The following is a 26,688-nucleotide window of genomic DNA, read 5'->3' as shown; positions in this document are numbered from 1 at the left end:
AACCCCGTGATTGATAAAATGAAAAAAAGTAGCCTGAGATTCGAACCGGTAAACTTACATATTACGGCAAACATACTAGAATACTGCGCCAATCTAGTATTATATATATCGTGACAAGGCAAAATGTTATATTAGTTAATACGTATCTGTCATATTCGGCGTGACAAACTTTTATATTTAAGCGTTATGACAGGAGAAGAAAAATATTGGGTTGCCCAGTAAGTTCGTGCCGCTTTATAAGGAAAATTGAAACCCTGTTCTCTTAATTTTTTGGAAATGGTTTTAAATTATATTGGTACGACTCTATACCTAAAACGTCTTTTATTATTGGATAAAATTTTAAAAATTAGTTTTTATCTCAACCAATGAAATGAAATTATTCACAATATAGAAATTTTTGTGACGTTTGATAATGGTGGAAATCCGAAAATGAATCCACTTCAGCTACAGTCTATTGTAAGCTTTATATCGAAAATCAGAACGAACTTTCCGGACAACTTAGAATGTTAATACAAAGTGTCAAATGAATGTAACAGAAGTAGTTTATTCCAAATTGTATCACAAGTATATAGAGATAGAGTTCAATTTTGTCAAATGTACCGATATTTTTGCGCACCTTGACTGCTTCGTTACTTATGACGCTGTGGCTGCTACGATATTTATGAGCATCTTGCATGTACTCATATATTTGACGCTGTGTATGTACCGATGTATTTGAGCAGGGTGAATGTATCTATTATTTTGAGGACTTTTGTTGTACCGATATAATTGAATACTTTTGGTGTACCTATATATTTGAATATCTTGTCTGTGACGATCTATATGACGCTGACTGTACTTCTAGCTGTCAGCCGCTACTTCGTCCGCGCGAAATTAAAAAAAAAACTGAATAAGTAGCTTCCAGCTTCCATACTATCCGTAGCCAGATCCGTTTAGACGTTCCGGATACCTTCAAACAAACATCCATCCATGCATCCATCCATTTATCCATCCAAACATTGTCATTTATAATTAGTAAGAAGTAAGATTAGTAAGAATTAGTAAGATTATTAGTTAAATATTGCAGACACGTATGTTGTTATGTTTAACTACCTGAATCGGATATTGTTTGAAAAACACATACATATTATACGAATACAAACGGCTTCACTTTTTTTTACATGTCATTAATATTTATAAAGATTTAATTTCTTATTAAACGAAAAATTATTAAAAATAAAAGAAGAATGATTACTAAAAAATAAAAACCACAATATTGTTAACTTCAACCGAACAAGTCATTCAGTCCATCTTTTTTGACTACAGATTTGTATTGGCAAGTAAAAGAATGACACAAGTGTGTCATGTAAGTACCGATCAATGAACTGATAACACTAATACCGGTTAGTGGTTCTAGGCTAGAGGTGTACAGAGTCAATAAAAACGCGGCCAATATTTGTATAAGAACACTTGAAACATTAACGGTTTTGCTCACTGTTTATTTGACCTAATAATTTTTTTTAATCACTTTCATTTATTATTTCATAAATTCGTCTTCACACACATTGACTTAACAGTAATCTAATCAATATGACCCTTTGTCATAAAGAAAAATGTCTTAGAAATAGTTTCTGTAAAAAAACTTATTTTTTAAGCAATTGCCTATCGTTAAGTGTATGTACTTAATTATAGACTTTAAATATATGAATTTAAAACAGATAAATTATAATCTGTAATCTGTCTGTCTTTTGTAAAATCTTGATAATTATCAAGTTATGCAGTTTAAAAATTTCAGTGTTATTTTTTTTAATTCATTCATTCATTCAATAAATGGGGGAAATCACTGTCTACAACTAATTTCAATAATAAAAAGTACTCAATGGCATATGAGGAAGATAAAAAAAACATCAATACAACTCGGCACAGTTATATATTTCAATAACTGAATGATGTGATTCAAATTTAAAGGCTAGCAAAAAATGCATACGAGTACATTGAAGCTCCATGACATCAAAACCTGCTTATGAGCTTTAACACGGTTTGATTTTTTACGAACGTTTCGTCCTCGCTGCAACACTCAGTACTAAATCTTAAGATCAGAGATACTCAGGCATTAAACTAATTAGTGTTTGTTTCTGCTTATTAAATTCGCAAATTTAATAAAAAAAGTATTTCCCCATACTATCATAGAGATACAGTCAGTCGGGCTTATTGTATTTTCTTTTATAATTATAATATTTTTTATTGTTATCATGGTTACCAACTTTGTTTTCATGTCCCAGAATAATCTTACTAACATTATAAGTGCGAATGTTTAGATGGACGGATGGATGGATGTTTGTTAGAACTTATGTCCAGAACGCCTGCATGGATCTTGTTTAAATTTGGTATAGAAGTTGAACATAGCCTATTAATTATTTTTTTTAAATTCCGCGCTGATAGAGTCACAGGCGACAGCTACTGATTTATAAATTAAATTATAATTTGTACTGTGCATTTGTATCTCTTTACTCTCTCTTCCGATTATATTTTAAGGTCTAAGAATTTACAATGTTTAACATAATTAGTATTGTGTCATGTGATTTTTCACATTAATATAATATAGAGTTGTTAATGACGCCATGTATTCAACATTGACGTAATAAAGTTACCATGTGCTACCAGCATAATTACATAAACATTACCTTGGATCCAATCAACGACCACTACATCAATATTTATGTTATTGCTTCCCCCAGCCGATGTCACGTGTTGTAATGTTGAATGGTAATTAATACCAATGGATTATGTGGGAAACGTTTCACTTTCTCAAATTAAAAAAAAACCTTTCATAATTTGATTTATTCTTACAGTACTTTTTTTTTAATTTAAATGTTTATTTACCGAGGAAAACAAAAGACAATCAAAATATTTTACATAAAATGTTAGTTTGTAAAAAACACAATTAACGGAACTGAACGAGATATAATTAATTATGTGTGTGCGTACAACTTATTTGTAAATGACTTCATAGATTTATTGCATGTAAAATTATTTTTTTTATCATCATACTCATTACATTACTCTTTTATTTTTTACTTATTTTAAACCATTTACTCCGTGGTAACTTTTAACTAATTAAAAAAATAAAGCCCTAAAAAATAATGCATTTTTCTGTAATAATTTACTCCAACACGATTTAATGTTTTTCGATTAATACGGTTGTTACAACCGTACCAATTACTGATGTCGTAAATAAAATTGATGTTTTTTTAAGTATAAGCAACTTAGATAACCAACACAACAGTACCACAAAAAACTGTGACAATGTCACAACACAGCGTAAGCGCACGCATGTGCTATTCCATTTAGCATGTTTATCTCCAACTTGTCAAACTTTAACCAGTTCTAGGATATAAAAATATACTTCATAGTTTACATTATAATTCAAAGCAACGATTGTTATTCCATCAATATGATGATCACTTACCAGATACATGATACTCAAAAGTCAAACGTGAAAATGATATCATTATCAAATACATCTTCAACTATTTGCATATTAAATGTCGAAGGTATTTCAAATAAAGTAAAAAGCAATAAAGAGGCTACAGATTAAAAAAAAATAATGCATTCCTCTCGGCGGCTAAGCAACAGATGTTCTTTTATTATTTGCATTGACATTTGTGATTGGGCACTATTATTATTATAGGTGTAGGTATTATTATAAAACTAAATAAAAAAAGACTGTCAAAATGCTAACGCGTTGTAGACTACACACATTTTTATTTTTACCCTCTTATTTTATATTCAGTTTTATATTTCACTCATTCATTTAAATGGTTAGAATATCAGTCGTTCGTAACCTTCAAAAAAGTAGTAATCGTTTTGAAATATTACAACTACTGCATATTATATGTACGAGTAATATCAATAAAGATACAAAATAATTTACACGACATATTTGTTTACAGGAAATGGATGGAAGAAATCGCTTTGGCGAGCAAACAGGGCCGGAAACCGTCGCTTCTCCGCGCGATGACCAAGGCATTCTGGTTGAGCTACGCTCCTTCCGGCATCATGTTTTTCATTCAAGCCCTCATCCTCAAGTAATAATCTATTAATTATTTATTAAGTACATAACAATATACCTGTGCTATTTATTAACATCGCACATCACCTTGTGTTAGTACATATTACATCAGTTGCTACGATTCTCGTTTTTACGCGAATTGCTATTTTTACGTGACTGTCAAGAGGCTTTTCTTAATGCCTCTGTTTATACTCGTATACATGATTGTTGGTTTGTACATGTGTCTCAGCTATCGTGTGCGCAATTTTGCCTAAACAGTTGAATCAACCCTCACAAATTTTTAACATGAATTGCTGATTAAAGATAAGTTAGAGATAATGAAATTATGAATCCTACAATCCTTCTTAAAAATTAAAATTGTATTTAATAGTGAGAAATTTTGCAACAGTTTTTTTTAATAGTATAAAATTGTATTTAATTTATAGTAAGAAAAATCTTAATACCATTAGTTTTTGAAGTCTAATCATTTTAATATGATGACTTCACATTGGAGCTAAATGCATTTCCTTATGTTGGTTCTTAACATTAGACAAACAGGACAACCGCAATCTTTTAACCTTGAATTCTTTCAGCTGCATTTAGCTACATTTATTTGCCATTAGCTAATTTTTATTAAATATTTATATATTTTTTAAAAATGTTTAACGTGTGAATATGCAAATAAGGTTTTGTTGTCTAAAATAATTACAAACGTAGTCAGGTATGCAATAAAGCCTTATCAATCACGGAAGATATCCTAGAAACTTCAATTTTTCGACAAAATGAATAAATATAATAAATTTCAGTTAAAAAAACGTGTCTTTTTAACTCGCGTGGTTTTTAATTATATAGATTATAACATAACTAACGTTATTAAAACAGCGCTAAAAAATTTAAAGCAGTAATATTTTTATATTTAATACGCTAATGTTGGTAGAGAACTTCTAAAGTGTTCTTACATAAAGCGATATGAGGGTTACTAAAAAAATAGCATACACGTTTGAAAAACTCATCTATTTTATAACTACGAAATACAAAGAGTATATTATTTTGATATTATGCATTTCATATTCTACAACATTGTAGTTTATTTAACAAGCTTTGAATAACAAAGCAGCAAGACTATTAACTAGTTGTGCAAAGATTTCACGTCTGCCGTTACAAATGTCAGGTAACAATGTTCATCAAACATGACGTGATTGTGACAGATCAAGTAGTAACCGTCAGATTGAGATTAATAGATTTACGCATCCAGTTTACGTCTGGTTCCTTAAGAAGTGTTCCAAAATATGTATAAATATTGACATCTTTGTAGAAACATAGGATAAATGCTGCTACTTACGAATTTGTAAGTGTAACAAAAATGTACTATAATTGTTGGTGATAAGGTAATGGTGACCCATGAATTATAGACGAGACGACTTGTCACTTAATCAAAGTTGTAATAACATGAAGAAAATATATGTTTTACAGTTTTATAATAAATCAATGTTATCACCAGACCCTTCCAACCGGTTGCGTTGAGTATGCTCTTGGCTTACTGGGAACCAGGCTCGACAATGACGTACGACCAGGCAGTGTACTGCGCCTCGGCCGTCATCGTCATGTCCCTTCTGGTCGCGTTCTTCAACCACCACGGCACCTACTCGACGCAACAGTTCGGCATGAAGGTCCGCATCGCTGCCTGCTCACTCATTTATAGAAAGGTAAGTTATTACATCACAAATGTTTACATTTCTTTTGATAAGAACGTACGTAGTGGGAAATACAGCAACATTTTTTGTGATCTATGAATAATGTTATAAATGGTTTTAATTAATAAGAACTGTCCCTAAAATCTCTCTAAAGCGGATATAAAACATATCTCTGTCAATCGAGCCAGTATTTGTAAGGTTTATTTTTCAACTGCTTCTACTTCAAGAAATAAATAGTATACGAAATTAATCTAATACAAATAATCTCGCATTGCGATCTTACTAAATAAACATAAAATTTAACTTTTTCTACGGACGTGAACAGTTAAATTAACATTTTGCATAACTAAAACATCGTCTTGCGTTTTTAATGAGTAATAATTTACAACAATCTTACGGAATGTACTTTATATAACAGTATACGAAGTTTCACATTTTTTGCACGAAGACAAAGTTAACTAGATAAGCTTCGTCAACACGGTAAATTAATCCTTTAGACAAGATAACACATAATGATGGCGTAATACTGGCTGCTTATTTGCTTTGTCTACCTGTCTCATTATTATCTTTTACAATTAAAAAGTTCATTTTTTTCATACCAAAGAAATTATCACAATAGTTATACTCATTTTATCGAGAAAAAACATAACGAAGAATTTTTAACCACCCCTTTTTGGAGGTGGTTAAAATGACAAACTTACATCCACTAATATACAAACACATTTATATGAAGATAATTACATTTATAGATCGTCAATTATCAATCTTTTATACGCCCAGACTCACCTAAAATTGTGTTCTACGCAGCAACTCATATAAAGTTCCGAGCCGTTAAAACGATTAAAAAAAATGAAAAAAAAATCCGTATTATAGGATTATATATATATATAGGATATTGCGTTGATTGTACTAGCAGAAACAAAATACTACGAGGAGTTGTTTTGGTATTATAACTCTTATGTTTTTGTTAGGTGATGCGCATGAGCTCCGGAGCGCTAGCACAGACAACGGCGGGACAGGTCGTCAACCTCCTGTCTAACGATGTAAACCGCTTCGACTACGCCTTCATCTATACGCACTTCATCTGGCTGCTGCCTCTGCAAGTCGTCCTCGTCTGCTACCTCATCTACTCCAAGATCGGCATCGCAGCCGTCGTCGGCGTCGTTGGAATTGTTCTACAAACCATACCCGTACAATGTAAATAACGCAAATATTCAAAAATCTAATAATATTCATAATTTTGCTTCTAAACAGTTACTATGTTTGAAATTTAATCTATATTACTCGTGAAATTGTTAAACAGAACACACCAATTTACATTAACTGTAACCGAGAAGCGAAAAATTAAAACTTTCCAAAATTTCTTTTTGCACTGTTTCTCGCTTAGTAATTTAATACTTAAAATAAAAAGAACATATCTTTATGAGCAAGTTACCTGGAATAATTATTCGTATATTTAGTTAGTTGAGTATTGAATTGAGTACAGATGATGGAGGAGGTACACTTTTGACATTTTATTCCAGCATATATGAGCAAGTTGGCTGCTCGCTTGCGTATGAAGACCGCTTGCAAGACGGATGAGCGAGTGCGCATTATGGATGAAATCATTAACGGAATGCAGGTAATATTATAACATTATTAGTTCCTTGTTATAGAAGTACATGCGTTCGTAGAAAGAGGGAAATGCACTAGAGAACCCCTAATATCTATGAATATCGGCAAATACGAAAAATTTGGGATACATTTTCCACGATTTGTATGCGTTCACTTCCTGATTTAATCCTTTTGGTACTTTAATGTTAATGCCTAGTGTCAATACAGCTGACTCGGTTTTTATGAGGAGGAAGCGTTTTAGAAGATATTGTTTTTGTCGATATTACCACGTGACAATAAATCCACACTCCAAAGCTAGATAGCATAGTGGCTTAAACTGCATTTTATACCTTTTCAGGTCATTAAAATGTACGCTTGGGAGAAACCTTTTGAAAAAGTCGTGGCTTTGGCAAGAAAGAACGAAATCAAATGCGTAACTTCTGCTTCATACCTCCGCGGTGTGTACCTCAGCTTCATGGTGTTTACGGAACGGCTGACGCTTTACACAACGCTACTCTCTTACTCATTACTCGGCTACCAAGTTACTGCTGACATCGTAAGTTATACCAATAAGAATATTTTATTTTTTTATTGACACAATATAACATACCAAATTATTCAGCTGACAATACCAAAAATTCAAAGATTAAAGTTAAAAATCAGAAAACCAATAAAATGTGAAGGGATTGATCCAAAATTGTACCTATTGTATATTTTTCTTAATGACGTAAACTGGTGTATTGTATTCTGTCAGTTACAATACGTGTGATCGCACCTTAAAAAAGGTATAAATAATGTTCTAAATTACAGGTATTTCCTTTAGCGCAATTTTACAACACTCTCCAAGGGACACTTTCGATTATAATGTCAAACGCTGTGTCGTTTTTGGCAGAAGCGTTAATATCTGTGCAGCGGCTCGAAGCGTTCATGTTATTTGGTGAGAGCCCGATGTGGACTGCGCAGAGTATCTATGCATGACATGCATTAACCCTTCCAATGTATCACGAGTCCTAACTATAGCTCTGACTCGAATAACGTAATTGTAGTGTATAATAGAAATAATGTCTGATAACAATTAATTTAAGGATTATTAATACTGCTACTATAACCTGGAATGATCTAACAAATTTTTTATAGCTACAGCTGGGAGAGCCAAAGATAACTTCGGAATTTTTGAATGTCAACAAGTTTTGGTGTATGAAAAGTGCATGGTAGAAGTATGAATGTTAAGAAGCATGTTAAATGTAAATCATCACGTTAGCCAAATCTGAATGTTGATCGTGTGTCGTGAATGTTATTGAAATCGATTGATTTTCGCAGGCTTTCCCCATGGCTCAAATGTTCAACATACTGCAAGCGACTGTAGCCATCGTCTTGCCGATGACACTTTCACAATCGATGGAGGCCTACACTTCCGTACTTCGTATACAGGCTCTTTTACTATTGGGTACGATTGCACCAAGTCGGTTTACAAAATGGTTGTCGTGTGAAGTCCTGAAGTGTCGTCGGTTGTTGTTCGATGTTTAAAAATTTTAATTCTATGTTTGCTATGTATTAACAATGCTGCGTACTGTCATTACTATTAAACACTAACACCTTCAGCGTGGGAATGTTAACAATGCATCCAATGCTGCCTGTACAAGTATTACCATTTATGTTTTCATGATTAATGTATTTATGGACATTTTATTCTGTTAGTTGGTGTTACAAAGAATAATATTATTTAAACTTATTTGCTAATTAAATCTTATTTAGTTAATGTAGATGTCATTTAGTAGTGGTTTGGTCTGGAAATATTTGTTGAGGAAATTAAATTTAATTGTTTTTTTTATGATAATGTACAGATGAACGCGAAGATCTTCGAAGCGTTCCCGACGTTGATATTGCTAAGCTCGTGCAAAGAGTTGAACAAAAGAAAAATAATAATTTAGGTGAAATAGATCTTTGTTCGGACACATTCAAGAAAATTGATGAGGATGGAATCTTTAATCCAGGTATGTTTGTTCCCAAAACTTACGAGTAACTTGTTTATGATTCTCAAACATGATTTTAATGACAATTTCGTTTGCTGACAATGGTGAAACATAAAGTATTGCTGCTGTTAAAAATTCAACTAAAGTGTAGATCTGACATACAAGATATGTTTTAAATTCCGAGTACAATTCCATTAATTTATATATTCGTCACGTCGTATCACCTTGTCTTGGCGACAACGCAAAATATAATCATTATAAAATTATGTATATAAGATAATCTCTTACATCTGATTTATTAATAAAACAAATCAGTATTTAAATATACCAAGATCAGGTGCATTGCATAGCATATGCTTACGCATACATGAGACGCGTTAACGTAACCAAGTTAAAAATATATCACTCTCACTCTAATTACAAATTGTCATCACGTGTACAAATTTAAACATGCTTCGATAGACGTGGAAAGCGTTCGGATCTTTCGTTTTCACACCAAGCATTTAAGTCACGAGTGCGACGACCCCAACTTTTAAACAAAATTCAAAGTCCCATACAATAAAATACAATTAAACAGTAATCATTTAAAGCATATCTCTAATAGATACCCGATCTTTCCAACGCTCGACTTAAAAATCATGGGACGAGGTTTCTTTAAACAATTTCACATTGTTACATTTTCTGTAACACAATGCGAATACAAAGCAAACGATGTTATATGCAAAATTAATTCGCTGAATACATTCGCTGATTTTATATATCCTTTAAATGTAACACTATCTGTTACGAATAATTCAGTCTTTCTTAATGCAATGCAATCTAATTGAATTTGCACATTGTACATTGCTTTTCACTTTCGACACCAGGATTTGAATGCAGCGAGAAAGGATTAATGAATCAAGCGCTGGCTACTCTACCATTGAGTCCTGAGCTGGGAATACAGATACAAGATGTGAGTGCTAGTTGGTCGGATAAGGGTCCGATGACGCTCCGTAATATCAACCTGACAGTACCAAAAGGAAAGCTTTGCGCTATCATTGGATCCGTTGGCTCAGGAAAGGTAGATACTTTCGAATGCATTGTTGAGTTCTAATTTACCATTGAGATTATAACAAAGATTTATGATTTTAGAGTTCTATTCTTCAACTTCTTCTAAGCGAGCTGCGATCCACTCAAGGCCGCGTGCACCTCTCCGGCCCATTGTCCTATGCCTGCCAAGAACCATGGCTGTTTGTAGCCACCGTGCGACAAAATATTCTGTTTGGTTTACCGTACAATCCTAAAAAATACAAGGAGGTAAGATGTCAGATTCATTTTCTACATCCTGTATTTAAAAATGATGTATCCCGTTTTCACGCATTAATATTACTATAATTTTAGGTTGTCAAAGTTTGTGCTCTACAAAAGGACTTCCAACAATTCCCACACGGCGATCAAACACTGGTAGGCGAGAGAGGCGCCTCCTTGTCTGGCGGACAACGCGCGAGGATCAACCTCGCCCGAGCGGTCTACAGACAGGTACATTACAGATCGAACTAGTTAGCAGTGGTAGTATTCAGGGTTAGCACTGAGCGAGTACCAATACCATTGTAGTACGATATCCAATGTCAATATTGTGGTTACAAGTTCTAAGTCAAGGGCATATTATTGCTGTTACTTTTCCTTTAATAACAGAATGGTAACCTTCCACTTAGATACAAGGACGCCCACCCATTTGTCGTTCCTGACTAACAGACTTCTGAGAGTATATTTTAGTTTACACTGCTACAAACATTTCAAAATTTCCTTCGATCGATAGTTACTTATGATCGGGTTTTAATAATGTCTTAATTACTAGGCGGACATCTACCTGCTGGACGACCCGCTGTCGGCAGTGGACGCACACGTGGGCAAGCAGCTGTTCAACGAGTGCATCACAGGCTACCTACGACACACCACGCGCGTGCTAGTCACACACCAGCTGCATTACCTCAAGGCGGCTGATTACATCGTCATCATGAACAACGTATGTTAATAGGATATGATGTTTATTGTAACGAAAAACGATTAGACGCTTTGTTGCGCGTAACCTTCTTCTCATAACCCGCGATCTTCTACTTTGTGTCTGATTTTTTAAAAAATTATGACATTATTATTCATGGAAATATCTGATTCTACTGTTATTAATTTGCGATGAAATATATAATAAATACATCGGTAATAATTTAATAATTAATGACAATATAGGTAATGTTAAGTTGCTTTATTAAGATTCTCGAAACGTCTTGGAATATTTTTAACGTGTAACGTGATGCCGGTGATCACGTCAACTTTATTACGCCATTAGTATACCATACAATTTATTTAAGGTCATTGAGCTTATGTTACTACGTAGCACTTTATTATAAACAAATCAGTACTTATCCAATTCTATTTTAATAGAACTATATTTTTAAAAATGTTTTTATAATGTAACGCTTAATACGATGAAGAAAATAATAACAAACAAGTGGCAAGAAAAAAGAAATCTATTCAACCGAAATATAAGCTTTACAAAACTAAATAATTTTAATTCAACAGGGTTCGATAGAAGCTAAGGGCTCATACGATGAATTGATTACATCAGGCAAAGACTTTGCGGTACTACTCTCTTCCCTGCAAGATGAGAATAACACTAACGAGAATGAAAAGCCTCTGCCAATGTCTAGACGCACTTCAGCTAGGGTAAGTTATCAAAAATATTAAAAAAATTAAAAAAAATCAAATATCTATGTTTTTGTCTTATTTTTCTCTTCCTTATTGATTACGGATCTCTTACTAGAACTATTTTTTCTATTCACCATGATTCAAATAATTTTATATTTTATAGTTATCTACAACCCGAAGGCCGTCTCTAACCGAATCAACCACTGGATGCGAGATACCAGCGCAAGAAATGGAAGAAGAACAGCGTGAGTCAGGGTCTATGGGCTGGCATGTCTACGGAGCATACTTGAGGGCTGGAGGAAAGAGTCCAAGATTGATATTCATGGTCTTTTTGCTAATCATTGGACAACTATCTGCCACTTTGTGTGATTACTGGGTCACTTTCTGGTAAGCGACGTCACTAAGCCAATGAAACAAAGACTTATAAATACTTTTTTATTTGCATCATCTGATTTACATCTTTGTTATAGGACAAATGAAGTAACGAGACAAAAAGAAAGAGAATCTAACAGTACAATGAATGACTACGACCGACCACAAGCCACTGCAAACAGTACCTTTAGCATTTTGAACTACTTCTCCGGCATCGAAGTACAACCAGGTATTTTAATCGCAAAATATGTACAAAGCTTAACTTTTAATCTTTTTCTAATTGTAAGCAAATATTAAAATCATAAAATGTTAATCCATACCACAGTAAAGTATCATTCAATTGGTTTTTGCTCTATACCTACAAATCTATACGTACCTTGATAATCTCTCTAAGAATTTGTAGAGTACAAATTCTCGCAATGTTTGTTCCTTTTATCGAAATAAAAGCTATAAAGTACGTCTTATATTGAACTGCCAAAGAATAAAATGCTTCGCTTCCTACGTATTTCCCACAATCACAAGACTGATCCTTTGAAACGGTCTGCAATTGGATTCTATTGAAGTGAAGTCATTGTAACAATTTTACGTCAAATGAGGATCAAAATTTAATAAAAAATTGTTTGTTTTCAGATCTGAACATTCACGCATACATCGGGCCTTTGGACACTGCTCAGTACCTATATGTGTACAGCGCACTTATCGTGTGCTGTATCTTCTTCATCACGGCTCGCGCATTCATGTTCTTCAAAGTTTGCATGACGGCATCCAGGAATCTCCACAATGATATGTTCCATTCTATGCTCCGAGGCGTCATGCGTTTCTTTGACACTAATTCTTCAGGTATTAAAATTAACGGATTGCAATTACATTCATGAAAGAGGAATCATCAATTCTTAGTAGTCGGTTCAAATTATAAAATAGTTTTATTAATAACGATAACGAATTGTATTAGCCTCATTACTAATCCACTTTTTTGATATCTTTCCTAAGGGTTCATAAGCGCCTGACTTATTGCAAAAGCAAATTTTCACGCTACAAACATAATACATATCTGGATAGCTAGTTTATAATCTCTTTTCTTTCAGGTCGTATTTTAAATCGTTTCTCGAAAGACATTGGTGCCCTCGATGAACTCCTGCCGCGGTTCCTGCTGGAATGTATTCAGATTTATTTGGTGATGTTCAGCATTTTGGCGCTGAACGCCGCAGCGCTCGTATGGACTTTACTCCCTACCACCATCATCCTACTCTTGTTCTACACCATACTACAAATATATTTGAAATCTGCGCAGTCCATCAAGCGATTAGAGGGAACAAGTATGTACTAAATCTTAAAAGTATAATTTAGTGCTTTCAGTTATTTATTTCGCGTTGACTATTAATTTAACATTTGACTTTTAGCTCGGAGTCCTGTATTCTCTCACATGTCTGCGACACTCAATGGTATTAGCACAATTCGATCTTCTGGAGCCCAACAGAGATTAATTCAAGAGTTCGATCGTTTCCAGGTGAGATACTTTTACGAATATCTGTAAATGTTAGAATGGTCCTCGAGAGTTTTACATAGAGTACCATATAGGAATAGACGGCTACCTGATAAATAGTATTCACCAAACATATTGTTTCGTTTCAGTTTTTATATTGTGTATTAAATGGTGACACTCCATAACCGAAAAACTTGTAATAAACATTTTGTTATCTCATCTGTGGAATCTCACAGATAGATTGTAATTAACTGTAACTAACTATTTTGGTATCTCAAAAAAGCATGTCTATGTTATTAGGTTATGCGTATATTATAATAAAACATGTGTGTCTTCCAGGATATACATACCTCAACGTGGAGCAGCTACCTAGCGAGCGGCGTCACGCTCGGCTTCTGGCTCGACTTCATCTGCGTCCTCTACCTTACTATTGTTATCGTCGCCTTCCTCGTCATTGACAGCAGTTAGTATACAAATGTGCAGATTCACTAATTTAATTTTAACCTTATATTTAACTTGACGTACAAAAGCTTTATAATTGCTAAAAAATCTTTGCTAAATTGATACCTTGTCTCTAATTTGACCACGTTAATTTGAATTTAATTCGAATTAAATACTTAATTTCGTTCATTAATTGAGAAACTGTTGTAACTCGATTTTATTTTTCAGAAACCATTTTCTCTGGTAACGTTGGCTTGGCGATTTCCCAAACTCTTATCCTAACTGGGATGCTTCAATTCGGCGTGCGACAGACTGCAGAAGTAATATCACAGATGACCAGCGTTGAGCGAATCCTGCAGTACACTCATATCGAACGGGAACCGCAGTGGGACAAAGGAGGTAATTCATTGAAATTAATTGCTATTCGTATTTAACATTATACCTAAATATCACTTATGTCAATCGTAGCTGTAACGATAGATTTATCTGTTCTTCTTCTTACAGTACCTTTTCAATCTTTAAGGTTGCCCGCTAACTTGTAATTTTGTGTAACTGTAATCGCTATCCTAAATATCTATCTAAAATGTTGGTTAGTAATAGTAGAATAATTAAATTTCCCATCTACCAAAATAGTATCTACCAAAATAGTGGATGCAATAAAGTCAGTTGTCAGTTCAGTTACAAAATGAATAGAGCAATAAACTAACAAGTGCGCTTCATTTTATGTATATTTATATAACTTAAATGTTTTTTTTTAACTTTTGTGAGTAATTTAAATAATAACAAATATTTTTATTTACAGCAAAAGAAACACCAAAAGGATGGCCATGGCAAGGACGTATTGAATTCCGTAACTGTTACATGAAGTACACACCTGAAGATTTACCTGTTCTTAAAAATCTAAACTTAGTTATTGAAAAAGGCTGGAAGGTATGCAAACAAATATTCTTAACATTTTTTTAGCTTTTAGTTTCAGCTCTAATCACGAACATTAAAAATGGGGATCGATTTAGTTACGACATAACTTATTAACATTCAAAAAATAATATTGAAAAGTTTGATGTAATCTTTTTTGCTTAATCTTAGGTGGGTATTGTGGGCCGTACCGGCGCTGGCAAGTCCTCTCTCATATCGTCTCTGTTCCGGCTAGCAATAGTCGAAGGAGAAGTCCTCATAGATGACGTAGACACATCTCAACTTTCCCTACAGGTAAAAAATTAATTCAATAATCTTAATATATCACCATGTTAATTGATATTCGTAACCGTTTCGTGTTATTAGAATTTTAATTATATTATTTATTTTTACAGGAAGTACGGTCGAAAATATCCATCATTCCACAAGAGCCGGTACTTTTCTCAGCAACAGTCCGCTATAATCTAGATCCCTTTAATAATTATGAAGATGAGCAATTGTGGAAAGCTTTGGAAGCCGTAAGTTAATTTTAGTGTCTAATAAAAATTTACTCGGTAACAAAAAATAACATAGGCTCTCTTCTTTATCTTATCTATATTACATCGTTGGAACGGTACAAGATATATTACTTTACGTAAAAAAATCTGCTAATATTTAACTTAAGAAAAAATATTTTTTAACTGAAACACCACTTGTTTAACTCATAGCCGTGCACCGCTTCGTGTAGATTTCCCATACTAATCTTACCCTTGAGAACTACTTTACCAACCAAGTGCTACAATAAGAGTAATTTAAAGTTATATTTTTTTAGGTTGATTTGAAGGCAGCAATCCCAGCGTTAGATTTCAAAGTGTCAGAAGGAGGGTCAAACTTCTCACTGGGTCAGCGGCAATTGGTATGCCTCGCACGCGCCATCCTGCGCGGAAACCGTATCCTCGTATTGGACGAAGCTACTGCGAATGTCGATCCAAAGTAAGTAATTTGCTTGCATTAACTGTAAGTACGGAGGTCCTTCGAGAATTTATGCCAGATTGAAACAACTTTGGTTACATAGGGTACATTCCGTAAGAATATTATTTTCACACAAACCGAGTTTCCACTGCTTAAAACTTTTATTAATAAAAACTTATTGTAGATTCTGCTTTTTAACAATGTGACGAATTAGCTTTTTTTACCAATGTACACGTTATTTAGCTGACATTGTAAAGCCAGAAATCATCGAGTTAAAAAAACATGTATAGAAACTAATAAACAAATCTTTCTATTGTAATTCTAATTAAAATAGGCACTCCCTATTCTAATTCTCATTTTGTTTATTTTTCCAGAACTGATGAATTCATACAGAGAACGATAAGGAAAAAATTCGCCGACTGCACAGTGTTGACGGTTGCTCATCGTCTGAACACCATAATGGACTCCGACAGGGTTATGGTCATGGATGCCGGAAGACTGGTAGAGTTTGATCATCCTTATCATTTGCTGAACAATCCAAATGGTTACTTCACAAAAATGGTGCAAGAAACAAACGAAACGATGTCCGCACAACTTCACCAAATCGCGAAAAACACTTTCCTCGACAGCGGCGGAGTGATAGAATAAAATAACTATTTTTATAACGTAGAATAGTATTTTAGGAATAAGTTATTCAGTGAGCTATAATGCAGTTAATAGTTATGTTCCAAAAAAATATTTACGTACTACATTATGTACAAAAACTTTAAAAGGATTTGTGGTATCAAAGTTTAACGGATTAAAACGGGTTATCTGGCACGATGTTTTCCTGTATTAAAATCGTAATAAAAGAGCCCGAAAAAGTTATTTAATATTATAGAACTGAAATCTTGAAATATGAATTTAACGATATTAAATGGCTAACATGGTATCCGTTGAAGGACGTATCACTAGAATGAATTTAATTTAGCATTTATTAACTCCTGCAGATCCGGGAGCGAAACTAAAATTATGAACAAATCCTAGTTTTTCAGTATATTTAGATATGTAGTAGATGATGTACGAACAATATTAAACTATATAATTTTATCTTAATATTTACTTAGGAATAGTATTTTCGTATATACACTGTAATATTTAAACCAGAATTATTCAGTTGTTGTAAATAGAACTTTGTTTTTTTATTATATTTGGTCGTGAATGAATAAATGATGGAGTAGCAATATACTATTAATTAGGTACAGTAATATAAGAAATTATGTTATTTAATTTATTACTATTACCATTAATTACGATTTTAATAAGTACTGAAAATGATAGTTGTGATTGCCATAGAGGTTGACCTCGGACAAAATAAAAAACCTTTAAAAAATTATCGTTTCATTTAAAAAAATGATCACAGCTGAGTACCCTATATTCTTTAAGTCATAGTAAAAGTATATGCCAAGAATTAGAAAAGTATGAAAATACGGTGACGTCGCCATACACGAACTACAATAGACTTAAGGCGACTAGTTCGATTTTAAATGGTGCTCGCTACTGCAGACTGCAGACCTTGTATGGCTGCCGAATAGGTAGCGCACCGTCACAAACGTCGTATTTTACAGCATATGACGAAATGTAGAATTCACTTAAATATCCTACACTACATTTATGTATTTAGGAGTATGTAGATACCTACTAAACAACTACTCTGTCTACTAACCAAAGTCAATACTGTACCCTTAATTTTGAACCAGATTTTCCTTTAAACAATAATATTAGGTTTCTACATTGCTACTGCAAACATGTAATTGGATTAACTATATGGTTGATGTTACAAAGCATTACCGATCTAAATAAGTGGATAAGATTGCAGTCCCTATTGGTAACAAAGCTTATCGAGGACAAAATAATAGTTTTTAAACAGATTTAAATAAAAATGATTTTACATGATTGTTCATTTTAAAGCCAGCTGCCAAGGTTAATTCTAAGAAATAAAGCCACAATATATATCTGTACTCTCTTTATTTAAAAAAACAATGCAATAGGTTCAATGATTGCAATTACACCAGGTATGCAGTAAAACCTACAATGGAATAAGTTCAGGGTTCACACAAGTAGCCTAATAAAACCACAACAAATAATGTTGACATTCACTTAGAGCCATCTTTACACTAAAGTAACCCATATAAATAAGAAAATAAAATATGTAAACTACTTATTACAAACTCTTTAGTAACTCATCTTTGTTTATGACTATCTAATTTGATTATTAAGATTTCCAATTTATCATTAAAAAAAAGTAAAAAACTCATATGGCAAATCTTCCTTTAAATACCACATAAATTCAGGTTGTGAGTATATAGCTGATTGTTTCCACATAGGTGCAAACAACTGCCTATTCTTAATACAAGCTACTTTAACATACATGATAAAAAAGCGTAATACAATAAATTTATTGTTCAGATGGTCTATTTATCTAACGGAAATGTATAGCAATGTTTATTCAATATCTGGGAGATCTTCCTCTTCACCGGAGCTCGAGTCATTTTTCTCAATATCTTCATCTCCAAAATCTCCTATTTTGTTTGAGAACATATCATTCATGGGGTCCAGATCTTCCTCGCTTTCTTCTTCATCCTGCCACCGGTTGAAATCAACTTTGAGCCAATGGTGTTTCTTTTTATCACTTGTTAATGAAGGCCAAAATGGTTCATCAGTCTTGTGCTTTACTAAAACAACTTCAATGAGTCTTCCTTTGTTAACCTGTGTACTTTTTTCGGGATCTATCTCAGCAAACAAAGGTATATCAACTTGATTTAATTTTTGTTCAGGGGCGCATATTCCTTTAAAAGACACTGCATTTTTTTCTATTTTTAAATCTGGTTTATCACATTCAACGTTAAAAGTCAAATACACACGGGCATTACTCTGCGCCCATGATACCGATGGAGGCGTTGCAATTTCCGACGTCATTTTCCTAGTACTATTAGAAGATACTTAATGATCAGACTTTAAATTAATTGGCGCGGAAGTATTTTACCCACCGGCAAAATAATTAGCTAATAATTAACGGTACTTTCTCAAGAAATGTGCAGTCACGTTCCAAATTAGTTAATTTACAAATCTAGATCGTTGTCAAATCGAACAACAGTTTGAGTTGCCAGTGCTGATATCTCATAGATTCATAGATACTTAATATTTAGAAGCAAATAATATTTTTAATGATTTTAACATTGATAATGTCCTTGAAAGAGGTTGAATCATAATTACAATCACATACAAACAGTACAGTGATTGTAAATTATTAAACACCGTTCTTATTTTTACAATTCTTCAACATACTCTTTGCCATACATAAAAAAATAAAACGTTCCGCATAATTATTGGCCGAGGAGAAAATTTCAATTGTGTAATGGGGGACTTAGACTCATCTAAAAACATATTATATTATACTTCATAAATAACGATCAATAAGGGTGGAACTGTATCAACAAAGTCTTTGCCTTCATCTGATCTGACATGTTACTGAAACTATCAACCTGTCAAATGTCAATGTCAGCTGGCAGACTAAGAAAAATAAAAAATCTTATTTGCTTGATAATAATAATGAAATGATATCACTTTTATTACAATTTATTCAGGATCAGAAAACCTATCTAGATCTTAAGAACAAAAATATTGTTTTTATTTGTTACAGAAGAGTTTTAATAAGTATAATGTGTAATGCCTTTGATAATGTTGAGCCATTGCTGTTATAATAACTCCATTTATTTATGCACACTTGACACTCTTCAAGAAACAAAGAAAAAAAAATCTCACTCAAAAGAGAAAGAAAAGTTTTGTGCTTGGGGATATAAATTTGACCAGTATTTGTTATCAGGTAGATACAATTGATAAGTTTGAAAAGTATGATGTAAATATTTCTTAATATTATAAATGTGGATGTTGGGATGGATGGATGTTTGTTCGAAAGTATATCAGGAACAGCTAAATGGATATTGCTGAAATTTGGCATAGATATAGCACATAGCCTGGAAGAACATATAGGCTACTAATTAAGTTTTTCTTTAACACTGCAAGGACGGAGTCACTGGCAACAGCTAGTTCTTAATAAATGTAGAACTTTAATTCTTGTGCACAGCTGGTGCTTCACTAATCTCATTTTAGTGTTCTTGAATTTTAATTTTAGATCAACCCAATACTAAACCTTTAGTTGACAGACCAGTAATAGAAAATGAAAAATTTTCTTTGTTTTATTATGCTAGTTTGGGTTCACATAATTTACTTTATGGTGCTCAAATAGATGGCATGCTTACCACAAACTATCCAGTGTTAAATCCACCAGAAGATACCAATGTTGAAAGTAATTTGAACTATTTAAGAAATAATGAGTATGTTGAATTAAAAACTAACAGACATATAGATAATTATAGACAAGAACATATTTTTAGGTAAGTAGTATAATATTATATAATGGTAGGTAACTTATTGGTAATTAATTTTGATGCTATTTGATTTCTGATTTTGATTGTGTTATTGTAGAAGATTTTAATTGCTAAGATGTTGGTGTCAATGTTATTTAGCAAATTTGAAAGGTTTACTGGTGGGATTTCGTATTGAAAAAGGTATTGTTCAAAGATTACAATGGTTTCATACTGAAGATATTGTTGAATACTGTCAAGTAAGTGAAAGAAATATTAACGATACTTTTTAAATGGCCTTCTTTTGAGAAAACATTATACAGTTGTATAATGTATGTACATAATGTGCTGATGTTATAACTACTACTCACAGGAACATACATGAGCAGAATAATTTTGTACTACATAGTGACAAATTATTCTACTACCCCCATCAAAATTATTGACTACACATGATCTTAGTGAAAAAAAAAATCTTCAATGAAATGTTATGTCCATTTGTAAAAAACCCTGACTGCTTGCATGGCTTGAATAATATTTTACATCTTGGTGTTTACAGAATAATTGGAGCCCACAAATGACAATTGATTGTCTAAATTATTTTTTATCTTACATAAAAAATTGTTACACTACAAAAAATTACTCTTATCCTGTATCTGTAACTTTTCAATTAAATGCCAATAGAACTATTGATGTGATTGAAAATCCAAAATGTGAATTTTTATCAGACTGGTATGTGAATAATGGTAATTAAAGTGTTTTTATTTATGTTATTTTTAAAAATTATCTTTTATATATTTCTTTCTGCTGTGCTGTTTCCGAAACATTTTTCTTTAAATATAAGAAACCGGAGAGTATGTTTATGAGATACAGTAGCCTTTCTTAGTACACTGGTTATTGACTAGAATAATAAGTTATTCTGAACGATTGATGAATACGACTAACCGTGGATTTGAAGTCTGAGAGAGAAAACCCCATATAAAATATGTTATCTTTGTTTAGTCAAAGATAATGACATAGGTGATGATTTTTTATATAGACATTTTGATCTCAGAAACCCACAGTAAGCGACGCAATTTGACGTAAAGCATAGTGTTATTCATCACTTTTATGCCCTTTTCCCTATTGGGGTTTTTTTTTTATTTTATAGATTGCATCTTTTAAAGTGTACACACTGCAATGTTAGTCGTACAATTTTCGAGGGCTTAACAATTTAATAAAATGTGACAATTTCTTTGTATTGATCTCAGTAATTGGTTTTTGGTGAATAATCTATGATCAATCTGACTAAAATGACAATTTATTAACAAATATCTGTCACTACTGTCTACAGAAAAAGAAGAAAATGACACAAACACAGATGTGTCAAAGTTTTAGATAAAGTTTACATCTTCAAAGCTCTTGTAGCTTTAAATAAACAAAATGCCCGTATAAAACACTATAATAAAGAAGCAAAATGGAGTTACTGTAAATTTCGAAGTAAATAAAATACAAAAAAACTCAAACTGGAGAAATTCAGAGTAATAACCTTAATGTCTAAAATGGGCAAGAGCGCCACTTCTCTCAGGAGAAGTGTGTCGTCAGCACCAAAGGGAGGAAAATCAGGAATGAAAGATAGCTTAAGTTTTTCTGATCCAAAAGTTCAAGGAGTGTTATTGATTGGACTTTTGGTAGTGCTCTCTATAGCCCTATGGTTTGGTTTCACACACGGCTGCTTATCACGGCGTCGAAGAAGGAATTATTGCTAAAAGTTATTACTATACAATTACACTCATTTCCAAAATAAATATGCCACAATGGTTGGTCTTGTCCATTTTTGGATTATCTTGTTGGATTATACCAGACTTGAAACTACCTGGAATATCTTTTATTAAAGGTAAGCAATTTTTTATACATGTTATTTGTAACTAATGATAATCTGACAATGAACTATGATAATTTAATATAAACTAAGTCATCACCTGATATTTGTCAAGAAAAAAAAATTCAACCATTCATCTTTATTTTCAGATTGAACCCAAACATTACTCTACAAATCTTGTAAATACAATTATTTCAACAAATATGAAGTTCCGCAAACATGGAAAATCCGATTACAAATTTATATATAAAGGTAATATAGTGTTATGTAAACATATTATTCATGGTTCAAATAAAAAAAAAACACTTGTGTACAGGACTGTATAGATTTGTTTTCAAAAAAAGCGTGCAAGACTAAGAAGTCACCCTGACAGAGTTTTCTATACAAGGAGAAAGCAAATTAAGTCTACAGCACGTATCTATAGCAAAAATTAAGCATTCAATAGAAAAACCCAGCAAGACAACAGATTTCTATTGTAAATACGAAAATTACACTAAATTAAATTCTTCTTATTTCTTTACTCTTACTGTGAATTTCCACTCACCATGCTTGTAGAAACAATCTATCCGTGTTATTTTCCATTTGAATTTTAGTTACTAAAATCAAAGTTCTTCAATGTGTTCTTTTGTCTGGATAACATATAACTTTAGTATAATTCTATAGTGTTTCAATTATCATTTAGTCTCTGGTTCATCCCAGTCTCCGCTACCATTTCCCCAATCGCCTTCTTCACCTTTCTGGTTGTCTCCTTGCTGATCATCAACAACTCCACTTCCTTCTTCAACATCATCACCTGCGTCTTCACCATCACTTTCATCGCACCCTACTTTATCACCTTTGAAGTAAATAACACTTTACATGTCACAACATACTACAAAATTACAATAAATTATGTTTTAATTTATTTTATATTCAAGAATGTATATAATGACATTGAAATCTTGTTCCAGCAATATAAATATTTACTAAATTTAAGCTGTAATTGGTTGTTTTAAGTGGGAAGCAAATTTAATTCTCAACTACATACCTTCTGCCCCATTTTTATTGCTCTTCTCTTTGCCTAAAATGAGTTTAAATTTTAGTGGTAGAATATTGCGTATAAGTAACATCAAATAAATATAATATATATATAGTATACCGTCGTCTTTAGATTCGCCTTTCATCATTCTCAGGATGTGCTGCTTTTCTTTTGCCAAATGACGTTTACCATTTAAATGCCGGGTCATTTGCTCGCTGCATGTTACAGAGGTCTGCAAGTTTTAAAACAACAAAATATTTATAGTACCATTCTTGATGGAGCTAATAAATAATTTAAATTATTTTAGATTAGCTGCCGCCCGCGACTCTGTCCGCTAGGAATAAAAAGTTCTACATCTGTGTCAAATTTCATCAAGATCTGTTGAGCCATTCCGGATATGGTTTTTTACAAATATCCATCCATCCATCTTAACTTTCACATTTATAATATTAGTAAAAATTAAGATAGTAAGGTTGCATCTCTCCATTGTCTCAAAAGTAGAAATATAATTTTCATATAAATGTACCTTGCATATTTGGCAGTAGAGCTCAGACTGTACTAACTTGCTGTTTTTGGCTGTTTCCTCAGCTTTGCCATTTTCATCTTCGACTGCTTTTAAACTTTTCTTCTCGCGCCGGATAAGCTGCTCCCTAAGAATTATTCATAAAAATAATTAAAACTTATAAAACTTGATAATTGTTTGGCTTATATAAAGTATTTAAAGATGTTGGCAAACTATTGTCTTTATTATATTTTCTACTTACAAGCGCGAAGCCATATGTTCTTGGAGCAAGATTGGGTTCCGAGGCATCTTCCGACCATCTACAACACTGTAAAGGGAATTGTTTATTTTCCAATGCGATTAATTAAACACAGAAAACTGTATTATAAAAGTCATTGCAATACAATAAGACCTTAAAGAAACATATTTGTCAATTTTAATTAGCCATTTTGTACAACTTGTAAAACACTGATTTTCTTTTTTGTATAGAAGAGCTAGTATTTTATATTAATGTTAAGAAACGAAATGATTTACTTACGCTCGATGCGGTTTCCCGGCGTAATGAGATTTAGCATGAAGTGTTGATGTGATGTGAACATCACAGAGTTCACAATACAATTCACGGGCCTTAAAAGGAACCTGTAAATGTTTTTCATAATTGCAAAACTAATTTTATATCAAATATATTGGAGATTGCATTCCAAATACGTGTAGTCAAGAAATAAGTATCCCAAATATAAAGTTTAACGAAAATCTAAAAATTAAATACAAATATAAAGCCATTGGCTATACCCATGTATAATCATTGTGAAAATACACTATGTTAAGAACCACGCGTTTATGTAACGCGTGGCCAGACAATTTGTTACAATGTAAGTTTCGGTTTCATTGACAGTGTTCACATAAGCTTCATTTGATATTTTACTGTCACTTACATCAGTAAAGTGGACAGCAAACACAAGTGATGTATTGCCATTAATTGCCACTTATGTTAGGGCTAGCTTACACATTTATGTGAATCCAGTAGTCAACAAAACACCCTAGAGAAACATCACATTGACAAATCATCTAATTACCTCAGCATTGTTTTGTAATCCAACTTCGGAATGTTGAGTTAACCATTTCTTATTATTCTTGTAATGGTTTTTAGAAACATAATGGATGCGAGCTGCAAGAAATTTATTTGAGTATAAATGAAATAAAAAATAATTTAGTGAGCTTCTAGTAAGTTCGTTTAATGTTTGATAATTGATGAAAAAGTACTTACCCATTGAATATGCATTGAAAGTCAGACCGCACAATCCACAACTTTCTTCAGTCATTAATTCAAGCAATGCTTTTGGCAGATTTCTTAAATTTTCCTTTGGAACCCCACATTCTGTGAAGAATATAAAGAAAACAAAATTAATTGTTGTTAATCAAACAGCCGGCATTTATGAACATAATTAATATGTAACATTAGGTAAATTACAACAAACTCACATTAAGTTCTCTAAATGTATCTGAATAATAAAATATAAGCATATTTACATCCTATATCCTATACATTAGTTTTGTCATAGGTTTAAAAATTTTAATCCTTTGTATGAAGCAAAACTTACTTTATATACTTGAATGTGGTAATTTCATTTTTCAATAATAAGATTTTACTTACTTAACAGAAATTTCATAGCTTTATCATTGTATCTCCTTGGTCTCACAGGACCTTGAGGACCATAACCCCTGCCCATCATATAATAATCTTCTTGATTGTACCAGGGCCGAGGACCAGGTCCAAAAGGTCCTTGGCCCATCAGGTTAGGTGGATAACTAACAAGATTAGGTGGTCCATATCCAAAATTATTTATTGGTCCAAATCCATCTCTGTTACTGGCACTATTCATAGGTCCATATCCTCCTCTGTATTCACCATATGCATTACTATAACGATCATTCCTACAACAATGATAATTTCATAATTTACCTGCCTTCCATCATATACAATTTTTTCTTATAGCAAAAGATGATAAATGAGTAAGCAGCCACTTGAATTTGTCAAGAAATCAAAACAACTGTTACCCAAAGTCATTGCCTTTGTACATTAATTAGCTACCTGAACCTACCACAGAAAAAAGATATTTTCACTTTCTATGTGTCTCATCCTATGCCACCACCAAGTAAGTACTGTGAAAGACACTGTTTTATATTGAAAAAGTTAAGATTTTTTGTTGAACAAAACTGATACCCATAATTCAAAGTGTGGTGCCAAAGGGAGTATAGAATAATGGAAAGAGGAATGAGGTGATATGGTATACTAGAACTTAATGATTTTAAAGTAGATAAAAACAGCAAAGTTTACCTTGTGTTACCGTCATCTGTGTCGGCGCCAAATACATCCCAATCCGTGGCATCAAATCCATCATCGTAGTCGGAGCTATGTCTTCTAGTAGAATTCATTGCGACAATCTTATAAAGGAATAAAAATTAAAAGGAAATTAGACACAAAGTGATGCTGCTTGAGAATTCACGAAATTTACAGCTCAAAAATGCTATACACATCAAGTTATTTTTTTTTTAATTTTATGACCTGGTAACATAGACCTTTGGGTCATATCTTACTCTCTCAATCTCTCAATGGACTTACACCTAATAGTAAATAACATGGACTTCTACTATAATAATTCTATTATTTTATATATTATTCTTCTGGCGCGATAAATATTTTATGTACATAGGTAGTATAAATGAAACGGGTACTGTCAATATAGTTGATGAGTCGCAGCTC

General features: G+C 32.7%; 4 protein-coding genes across 10 annotated transcripts in view; 2 read left to right on the top strand and 2 right to left on the bottom strand.

The window, feature by feature from the left end:
* The window catches only part of LOC106117136 (CF transmembrane conductance regulator), a 30,642-nt gene extending 13,139 nt beyond the window's left edge, over window positions 1–17,503 (top strand). Inside the window, exons 2-25 of one of the 2 annotated variants that reach the window (XM_013311251.1) lie at window positions 3,933–4,067; window positions 5,532–5,736; window positions 6,696–6,921; window positions 7,248–7,345; window positions 7,676–7,873; window positions 8,638–8,764; window positions 9,162–9,311; window positions 10,157–10,350; window positions 10,422–10,586; window positions 10,671–10,808; window positions 11,128–11,295; window positions 11,850–11,993; window positions 12,139–12,362; window positions 12,446–12,576; window positions 12,978–13,187; window positions 13,433–13,663; window positions 13,748–13,854; window positions 14,170–14,293; window positions 14,500–14,670; window positions 15,074–15,201; window positions 15,358–15,480; window positions 15,582–15,704; window positions 15,998–16,158; window positions 16,512–17,503. In XM_013311251.1, the coding sequence (XP_013166705.1) occupies window positions 3,933–4,067; window positions 5,532–5,736; window positions 6,696–6,921; window positions 7,248–7,345; window positions 7,676–7,873; window positions 8,638–8,764; window positions 9,162–9,311; window positions 10,157–10,350; window positions 10,422–10,586; window positions 10,671–10,808; window positions 11,128–11,295; window positions 11,850–11,993; window positions 12,139–12,362; window positions 12,446–12,576; window positions 12,978–13,187; window positions 13,433–13,663; window positions 13,748–13,854; window positions 14,170–14,293; window positions 14,500–14,670; window positions 15,074–15,201; window positions 15,358–15,480; window positions 15,582–15,704; window positions 15,998–16,158; window positions 16,512–16,785 (3,955 nt within the window). In that variant the 3' untranslated portion in view covers window positions 16,786–17,503. Of the gene's footprint in view, window positions 1–3,932; window positions 4,068–5,531; window positions 5,737–6,695; window positions 6,922–7,247; window positions 7,346–7,675; window positions 7,874–8,127; window positions 8,255–8,637; window positions 8,765–9,161; window positions 9,312–10,156; window positions 10,351–10,421; window positions 10,587–10,670; window positions 10,809–11,127; window positions 11,296–11,849; window positions 11,994–12,138; window positions 12,363–12,445; window positions 12,577–12,977; window positions 13,188–13,432; window positions 13,664–13,747; window positions 13,855–14,169; window positions 14,294–14,499; window positions 14,671–15,073; window positions 15,202–15,357; window positions 15,481–15,581; window positions 15,705–15,997; window positions 16,159–16,511 lie in introns of both variants that reach the window. The other variant, XM_013311250.1, reaches the window with a different exon arrangement.
* Window positions 17,504–18,127: 624 nt separating this feature from the next.
* LOC106117139 (uncharacterized protein CG16817) lies at window positions 18,128–19,287 on the bottom strand. Its single transcript, XM_013311253.1, has one exon. The coding sequence runs from the start codon at window positions 19,093–19,095 to the stop codon at window positions 18,622–18,624; it is 474 nt and encodes a 157-aa protein (XP_013166707.1). The 5' UTR covers window positions 19,096–19,287; the 3' UTR covers window positions 18,128–18,621.
* Window positions 19,288–19,655: 368 nt separating this feature from the next.
* On the top strand, window positions 19,656–22,924 carry LOC106117140 (decapping nuclease DXO homolog). 6 transcript variants are annotated; one of them, XR_001227864.1, is made up of 6 exons: window positions 19,664–20,002; window positions 20,312–20,573; window positions 20,665–21,289; window positions 21,877–22,419; window positions 22,554–22,656; window positions 22,721–22,924. XR_001227864.1 is itself a non-coding variant. In XM_013311254.1 (3 exons), the coding sequence occupies exons 1-3, from the start codon at window positions 19,846–19,848 to the stop codon at window positions 20,672–20,674; spliced, it is 429 nt and encodes a 142-aa protein (XP_013166708.1). In that variant the 5' UTR covers window positions 19,656–19,845; the 3' UTR covers window positions 20,675–21,289. The 6 variants fall into 6 exon arrangements, 1 of the variants encoding a protein (XP_013166708.1); XR_001227861.1 differs by having other exon boundaries at window positions 19,669–20,002; window positions 20,665–20,803; window positions 21,103–21,289; window positions 22,554–22,924; XR_001227863.1 differs by having other exon boundaries at window positions 19,663–20,002; window positions 20,290–20,573; window positions 22,554–22,924.
* Window positions 22,529–26,486, bottom strand: dbf (doublefault). The gene is made up of 10 exons (XM_013311252.1): window positions 26,263–26,486; window positions 25,579–25,859; window positions 25,192–25,302; window positions 25,001–25,092; window positions 24,463–24,563; window positions 24,187–24,252; window positions 23,949–24,072; window positions 23,543–23,654; window positions 23,432–23,464; window positions 22,529–23,239 (listed from the first exon to the last, which is right to left on the bottom strand). The coding sequence occupies exons 1-10, from the start codon at window positions 26,358–26,360 to the stop codon at window positions 23,079–23,081; spliced, it is 1,179 nt and encodes a 392-aa protein (XP_013166706.1). The 5' UTR covers window positions 26,361–26,486; the 3' UTR covers window positions 22,529–23,078.
* Between the last annotated feature and the right edge of the window lie 202 nt (window positions 26,487–26,688).

This window comes from Papilio xuthus, unplaced genomic scaffold, assembly GCF_000836235.2.
Source record: "Papilio xuthus unplaced genomic scaffold, Pxut_1.1 DF827680.1, whole genome shotgun sequence".
NCBI lineage: Eukaryota > Metazoa > Arthropoda > Insecta > Lepidoptera > Papilionidae > Papilio > Papilio xuthus.
This window is presented reverse-complemented; position numbering and strand designations above follow the sequence as displayed.

Bases quoted from the DNA above. Each gene is read 5' to 3' on its own strand.
- dbf (XM_013311252.1), bottom strand. From the start codon at position 26,360: ATGAATTCTACTAGAAGACATAGCTCCGACTACGATGATGGATTTGAT. The intron at 25,860-26,262 runs GTAAACTTTGCT...TCATTGTTGTAG, and splicing joins ACAGATGACGGTAACACAAG to GAATGATCGTTATAGTAATG. The intron at 23,465-23,542 runs GTATACTATATA...AACTCATTTTAG, and splicing joins AGGCGAATCTAAAGACGACG to GCAAAGAGAAGAGCAATAAA.
- LOC106117139 (XM_013311253.1), bottom strand. From the start codon at position 19,095: ATGACGTCGGAAATTGCAACGCCTCCATCGGTATCATGGGCGCAGAGT.
- LOC106117140 (XM_013311254.1), top strand. From the start codon at position 19,846: ATGCCTTTGATAATGTTGAGCCATTGCTGTTATAATAACTCCATTTAT. The intron at 20,003-20,311 runs GTAGATACAATT...TTTTAATTTTAG, and splicing joins TGACCAGTATTTGTTATCAG to ATCAACCCAATACTAAACCT.